At 36.5% G+C, this 8453-nt stretch overlaps 1 protein-coding gene across 1 annotated transcript in view; it reads right to left on the bottom strand.

The window, feature by feature from the left end:
* Positions 1-8453, bottom strand: part of LOC122558080 (coiled-coil domain-containing protein 73-like) — a 132383-nt gene that overhangs the window by 79888 nt on the left and 44042 nt on the right. The window contains exons 5-8 of the mRNA XM_043706399.1: positions 8263-8298; positions 7588-7662; positions 5668-5706; positions 3564-3699 (exon numbers count right to left, since the gene is read on the bottom strand). Of these exons, the coding sequence (XP_043562334.1) occupies positions 3564-3699; positions 5668-5706; positions 7588-7662; positions 8263-8298 (286 nt within the window). The remainder of the gene's footprint in view (positions 1-3563; positions 3700-5667; positions 5707-7587; positions 7663-8262; positions 8299-8453) is intronic.

Below are 8453 nucleotides of genomic sequence, written 5' to 3'. Positions count from 1 at the left end.
CAAACACATAGATCTAGATGCCATCTATCAACCCCTCAGAATATGAACAGGAAATGACATCACCACAAACCCCAGGAACCCCATCCAGGAGCAAGATATAAATAGAAAGCAGGAGACAACAGCTTCGCTTCACTTGGAGGTCGCCACTGGTGATGTTACCTAGCCAGGTAATGAAACGTCTGGATATCAAACCTACAGCTCAGCGAGCAAACCTACACCCTAAACCTCAACCTGAGCTACAAACCTTCACAAAACTTGCGAAACCCTATCGTTAATTGTATAAGTCTCCTTGTTTGTTTTATCAAAGTGCAATACCTCACATTTATCTTATTTAAACTCCATCTGTCACTCCTCAGCCTATTGACTAGGATCTGTTTGTAATTTTCTTAGATAATCATCTTCACTGTTGATTATACCACCAATTTAGAATCATATGCAAACTTACTCATCATGACTCCTATATTTTCATCTAAATCATTTATATAAACGACAAACAAAACTGACTCAATACTGATCCCTGTGCAACACCGCTGGTCACAGGCTTCCAGTCTGAAAAACAACCCTCCACCACCTTCGTCTGTCCCTTACTAACAAACCAAATTTTGTATCTAATTAGCAAGCTCACCCTGAATCCCACGTGATCTAACTTTACTAATTACTCTACCATGCAGAACCTTGCCAAAGACTTTACTAAAGTCCATGTAAACAACATCCGTCACCCTGTCCTCATCAATCGTTTTGGCTATTTGCTGCACTCCCCCTAGAGAAATCCACCCAATTACTGACACTATGTGGGCAAAAGGAGCTTACAGAGCTCATCAGGACCATCTGGAAGAGCAGGCAAAAGATGCACCTGAAGACAGTACATCTTTCTTTCGTAAGTTGAGACAGCCTGACCTCACCTCTACACGGGAGCAGGCTGAGTTTATATATGAGGGTCCATTCAGTTGTCAGCCCCTCTTAGTGCCCCACAATGAACATAAACTGTTTCCTGCATCAGTAGAAAATGCCGCAGATTTTGTAGAAAAGCTCTGAGAAATGCAAAACTTCTTTTGTTTTGTTTGTTCTTTTTCACTGGAAAGTCTGTACAGATACTATTGAGAACATTTGTATGTACTTGTAGATGATTTTTATGAATAAAGTATATTTTTGAAGTAAAAAGGAGCAGGCTAAGTTTGATCAACCTGTTTAGAGATGTTATTACACACCAAGTGTGACTTGAATCCAGGGTTACTGGCCTATTGGTAGGAACATTACCATTGCGCCACATGAACCCTCAGAATGTTTCTCAGGTCAGCACTTTATAATAGTCAGCTGTTAGCGACTGAATAATGACAACAAAGCTTTCAATCTTCCTCGTGTGCATATTTCAGTTTTATTTTGACTGCCTTAATTACTTACAACAGTCTCATTACTCTGTTTTGTACTGCAATTTTAGGACAATATGGGATCAATTGGCTTCAATTATTACCACTGAAAAGAACAGGTACAATCATTATAATTTACTTTGATTGACAAAAATACTATAATTTGAAGAAATAAAATGAGCACCATGCCTTTACTTAGGGCATTCCAAGTTGACATTGTCTATCCTCAGCTTACACTTGCTGTTTGGGGCTTCTTTTAGTGCAATGGCAGTGTCCCTACCTCTGGACCAGGAGGTTTGAGTTGAAGTCCCACCAGAGTGTAATATCATCTCTGAACAGGTTGACTGAAAATTCTTAACATGCCGGGGTCTCTGCACATTTCCCCAGAAATAACTTGCTGGGTCTATTATACTTAGATTAATTCTGGAGTTCTTCTGTGAATTATGCAAGCATTTTCTTGCAAGCATTTTCAGGATTTTTCTCAAGTACACAAGAAATAGCAGCAGAATTAGAAACTGATCTGTCAAGCCTGCTTTATTATTCAACATGATCAAAACTGACTTTGGGCTTCAAATCAACTTTCTCCTCGTATTCCTCAATCCCAACAGACCGAAAATCTGCCTATTCCAGCATTGGATGCATTCACAACCCCTCTTGGGTACAGAGTTCCATAAATTGCAAATACTGAGTGAAGTATATCTCTTCAGTTCAGCCTTAAAGTATTGGTCCCTTACCCCAAGACATTATTCTATGTTTTTGTGCCCCTCCTCAAGGAATCTTCTCTCAAGATTTACCCTAATCAAGCACTTCAGGAATTCTGTATACCTCAAGTGGATTGTTTCTCATTCTACTTAACTCCAAAATATATAGCCTCAACTTCTCATCATCGGACACCCTTCATTCCAGGCACCAATTTAGCACTTTGCTCTACTCACTCCTATGCAAATATATCTTTTTGTAAATGTGGAAACCTAAACTGCAAGACCTAAACTGCATTTCTGGCTGAAGATGGCTCCAAATGCTTCAGCCCCATCTCCTGCACAGACGTGCTGGGCTCATTGTTAAGGATTAATATACTTGTGGATCCTGCTTTTTCTGCTGATTGTCTAATTGTCCACCCACCGTTCATGGTAGGATTGCAGGGATCAGGTCTGATCTGTTAGTTGTGGGATTGCTTAGTGCTTTTATTTCTTTATTTTTTCTAATTTATTTCTATAATCTGTTACGCTGGACTTCTATTTCTTTAATTTTCTATTTTTGTTTCCCCTAGGAACTTATACTTAAGAATTTGTACCTAGGTTACCTTTGTATCTAAGATAGCACTGTTAGTGGCAACTTGTACATTTTTCACTATGCTAATTTGAGTAGAGTCACAGAGATGTACAGCATGGAAACAGACCCTTCGGTCCAACTCTCATTCACGCTGACCAGATATCCCAAATTAATTTAGTCCCATTTGCCAGCAATTGGCCAATATCTCTCTAAACCCTTCCTGTTCATACACCCATTAAGTTGCCTTTTAAATGTTGTAATTGCACCAGCCTCCACCACTTCCTCTGGCAGTTCATTCCATACAGGTACCACCCTCTGTGTATGTGTGACAATAAAGCTAATTCTAATTTTACCTAACACATGCTGCTTATGCTGCTCGGCATGTGAATATAGCTTCACAAAATTGTCACCTCATTTTCAGGTATGCCTGGTACGGATCTTGGCAACCCCTCCCACATTCATCATTCAATCAGGGTTTATTCTCTGTCGGGATGGTAATGGTGGAGTGGGGAGCAAGTCAAGCTATGAGGTTATAGATTGTGATTGCTGCTGATGAACCATATCATTTCCGGTAGACCAGTTTTGAGTTTGAAATTTGTATCTTACACTCTGAAAAGAGATAAAATATTTGTTCAATGCCTCTTGTTCACTCATTTGCTTGTTATTTTTAGAGCACTTGAATGTGGCCTAACCTCCAAGTGGAGAATAATACTGAATCTTCTTGATGCTGTACTAGAAAAAAATGGAAATAATTTAACTTCCATTTAACACACTGTGCATCGTCGGAAATTTCACCCTTAAGTGTTCCAGATTAGCTGAATTGCCTTTTCTCATTCCAAACTTTTTACAGTCTGACCTTAACAATGGCATTTTATTTTTATTTCACGAATTGAGTTATGATGTTGGTTTGCAAGTTATACTCACCATTCTGTTCTAACTTCTCATGAGCCTGTCTGACCAATCCACACTGACGACTTATAGCTGCAAAACGTTTCTCCACTTCACTCAGTTGACTGAGCTGATTATCCTTCGCAACAGTCTGCAACTGCACCTTTTGTTCCTGAATAACAAGGATAAAAAACATACACAAACACTGTTTCTAATTCATTATTAAAGTAGTACAGATATTTCATATGAGTAGAAGTGTCACTAAGCTGAGCTGTAATGGGGTGAGATCTTAGAGGCATTTGAAGGACTGCAAAACATGTTTGGGACAGAGGGCAGTGGGTTCAAAACTCGGCAAAACGTTTCCAATTATTAGGGTAAAGATGGGACAATGTTTTCATCGAATCAGAATGACTATAGTACAGGAGGAGACCATTCATTTCATCGACTACATGCTAGCTCCCTGCAGTAATAATTTAGTTAGCCCAACATCCAAGCACTTTCCCAGCAGCACTGATGTTATTTCTCCCATTAAGTAAATATGCACTTCCTTTCCAAAATCCATGATTCAGTTCACTCTACCACCCGTTCAGGCAGCATATTCCAGATTCTAACCACTTGCATGAAGGAAGACGACAGTCTTAGCATGGTGGAAATACAATGGCACACATCGACTACCGTGTCAAAATTTCACACCAACTCATTTACTCTCAGTTAAGAGGTTAGTTATGAGGTTAGGTACATAGGGAGCAAAAGGGAATGATTTTAGCTTTGCCTTCTTCAAGCTGGAGGAAATTCTCGTCTTCTCAAAACTTATTGCTAGATAGGGTTTAGTGACAATACAGAGTCTAGATTAGAGTGGTGCTGGAAAAGCACAGCAGGTCAAGCAGCATCCGAGGAGCAGGAAAATCGACACTTCGGGCAAAAGCTCTTCATCAGGAATGAAGGGCTTTTGCCCGAAGCGTTGATTTTCCTGCTCCTCGGATGCTGCCTGTCCTGCTGTGCTTTTCCAGCACCACTCTAATCTAGACTCTGGTTTCCAACATCTGCAGTCCTTGTTTTTACCTACAGTGACAATACAGCCTGGGGTAAAAAAAAAGGAAATATTAAGTTCAGCATCATCTGCAAATATATGGAACCTGGCCCATCTGTACAATCATTATAGATTTCAGTACAATGTCTGTTTTTTTTTAAACTTGTCTTTGCAGATGACAAATTGGCCTTTTTTTCTCATCAGTTGTCAGCATTGCTGACAAGGACAATATTTGTTACTCATCCCTTATTACCCTTCCAAATAAAGGTGGCGGTTAGCCTTCTTCTTGAACCACTGCAGTCTAACTGGTGTTTGGTACATACACCCATATTGCAATCTTTTGCAATTGCTTTTGGATCTTTTAACATGATAAAGCATCACAATGAACTTCACTGGGGAAAATATAAAACAAAGTCTAACACTGATATTACAAAAAGATTCGAGCTGGTGGCCCAAAACATGCCAGGAAGATTTTGAGGACCTTAAACAAGTAAAGAGTGACGGAAAGGTTTCGGGAAAAAAATTCCAGTGCTCAGGGCCCGAGGGAGCGCTAGATATGCTACAAATTGTGGAGGAATAAAACTGGTAATTCTGAAAGGGCTAGATTTAGAGGAGCACTGGCACTGTGAGGTAGTAGTGCTAACCACTGAACCACAGTGTCACCACTAAAAATGTCATACAAGAAAAAAAATTAAATATGCAGGAGTCTTAGTGACAAACAAATAATTTCGAGAGAGAATGCTTTCAATGAAGAAAGGATCATAACACTGAAACAGTTTAAAAATATTTGAGCAATTTCAAACTGTGGATGAGGGAGATGAGAGTATATGCAACATGCAGTAAAAGTTTAGCTATTATACCATTCCTGGTAAATTAAAACTCTTACAATGTAATATTTCAATAGTGTAGATTGCAGTACACAGATTTACAGATGTTTTACTAGCAACTACTTTCTAAAACAAATTTAACAGTGTGATGCCTGACATTCAATCTTGCCTGCAATGCTCAAGAAATCAATTTTATTAATGCTGGCCCATCCTTCCACGGGTCAATATTGCTGCATTACCCATTTTTCCCAACGATGGATTGGATAGCAAAATAAGTCCTTACCAGTTCACTTAGTTTTTTTTCTAGGCTGTACTTGGAAACCTATGATGGAATATATCAACTGTAAATAACTTTAAAGATAAAAATAAAGACAGTCTGAAACAAAGAAGAATGATTGTCAACTCCTCCCCCATAGGATCACTTTAAAAACATGTGCAATCATAATTTTCTTATTTCTTTCAAAATCTTTTTAAAAGGTGATAAATAAGATAATCAACACATCAACATCAAAATAGCAATGCATGAAAACAACATTCACCTTCCAGGTCTGTTGGGCTTCAATATGATGACTGTTATTTAATATGCCTGCGAGAAAACTTCACTTGTCCCTGCTAAATATACTGCTATAACATTCTTCAATGAAGAAAGACAAATGAGTAAGTCTATTCATTATTTGGATTGATTTCCTTCACTCTGTTTCTAATTTTATTTTTATAAAGCATCATTGTAAATAAATATTCTAAATATTATTTATACTTTCTGGCTTTCTACTATCGGACACAAAGCGGTTGTAAGAATCTTCAATGGCCTTGCAGTTCTGTCACATAAGATCCTTTTGAAGACTATTTCAGTTTAAAATGCCTCATGAAGCTTGATCTTCAGCCTGCTTGTTTTCTGAATTGAATTGTAATGTTTTCTTCACTGCAACATGTCACAAAACACTTTATATTTACAGCTTCAGTATTCCATTTTATATTTTCCATACTCAGACCTAATTAAAATTCCTGCATAAAGAGAGTAGTTTGTTATTTGTGTCACCTTTTACTTGTTTTAATCATCTAGTTAATCTAGGGTGAGCTATCAAAACCAACAAAATGCCTCCTCATGTCTGACCTTTTGCGCTTAGCTACAAGGATTTGTTTGGCTTGTTCAATCTGTGACATAGCATAGGTGATGTATAGGATTTAACATGCTCTGCTGCACATGACACATAGGTACTGTAGAGCAATCAAAAGAACTCTTGGCCTTCTCTAAGTGAGATAATGGAATTTTTTTACATTAAATGACAGTGAGCCTAAATAGATAACACAGTATGATATTTGCCTGCGCTTACGAGGTCAGCAGCACCCCATTCAAGAATTATTGCAGATGTTCCAGTCATTGACTTTATTTTGGATACTGCTCTTTTGAAAATCAGCTGTCGAATTACCCAGGTAATATATTTACAAAAGCACTTTTCCTATACTTAATGTACTTAAAAGAATTAGAATTTTATTCAGAGTGAATCTAGTCCCATGAAAAAAACCTATAAGTAAATATGTCTAAGATTTTTATTTCTTTATTAATCTGCGTCGTATTAATGCAGTAGCTATGGATACTATATTGTGTGGCAAATCAGGATTTATTTTAATGTAAGTATAAAATATAAAAGCATGACTAATAATCTGTTAATTTACATACTCACCCAATAATTTGGAAAACAGTTACTATGATATGTTGCAATTAATCCATCCAAGCTATGCTCAATCTGTTTACACGGTAATAAGTCACAAGTGCTTTCAAGACTATGGCATGAATTTACAATGTATTGCTTAATCCCATATATATTGGATATGAGCATCTTTGTAATAAGTCCATAATAAAAATAAACCTCTGGCTTATTTTAGTTTTCTCAATTGTAAATCAGAGTTCCGTATTAGCAAATTACGAGTAATTGATTAAAATATGCAGAAATAGCTACTGGATTAACAATACCGATATTAACAATTTTAGTTTATGGGGCATAAAATAACAGGATTTCCTTCAAATATTAAATAAATTTACAAGTTTACTGAAAAAAGATGACCAAGTTCCATGATCAATGTTATGTAATTAATTTAACTACAGAAATTATGAAACCAGGTTAGATCAGGCTGTGCACATTTCTATTTAACATTTCACTGGCCACATTATATAAAATACTGATCTATGTTGATCCTATACCTGCAGTCCTTTCAATTCTTCCTTCAATCCACTGATTTCTCTTTCTTTCGACTCCATGCTAATCTGGAACTTGCCCTACAAAGAACAGTATAATTATCACAATTATCCAGTGCATGTTCAGACTTCTAAATAGAGATTAGCATGATTAATATATACAAAATAAAAGGAATAACCTCACTTATTTTAGAACTGAACAAAATTGACATTTATCTCCTTAAATATGTCATGATTTTTGTTTGAAGATACAGTTATATCCTTTATAAATACTGTGTTCATAAATATAACTGAAAGCTAATTTGAGAAGAAGGTACTTTCTGTTATTTATTAGTAATGAGCCATCAATTTTGTGGAAACCTGGAATGCATCATTATTATGAAGGAATAGACTGTATTTGCTGTGAAAAAACTAAGTTAGGATACCCTATTTCCATTAAGGTTTGTTTTGATAAGCATTTTTGTAAAATCACTGATAGTAACAATTTCACCTAAGTGTCCTTATAAAATTAAGATATGGACAATTAATGTTGTGATACTAGTTACATCTAAAACTATCACAGAACTGAAATAATAATTACAACAGTAACAGAAACAAAAGACATAATAAACATTTACGTGCAAAATGTTCTCTTATACAGCTTTTACTATGTGTTTTAGTATTCTTAATGATAAGCAATACCTTCTCCTCTTCCACTGCATTAATTCTTGTCTGAAACTATAAGGAAACAAATCCAGTCAATATCAAGGTTCGATAAAATAAACATGAAACAAGCCCACATCATAACCATTTTCCACATGACAGCATTTTACTCTTACAGTTTATGGGCAACATGTGAGAAAATAGATTTGATTCCTGAAATTGAAAATTAA

Source organism: Chiloscyllium plagiosum, chromosome 16, assembly GCF_004010195.1.
Source record: "Chiloscyllium plagiosum isolate BGI_BamShark_2017 chromosome 16, ASM401019v2, whole genome shotgun sequence".
Taxonomy (NCBI): Eukaryota; Metazoa; Chordata; class Chondrichthyes; order Orectolobiformes; family Hemiscylliidae; genus Chiloscyllium; species Chiloscyllium plagiosum.
This window is presented reverse-complemented; position numbering and strand designations above follow the sequence as displayed.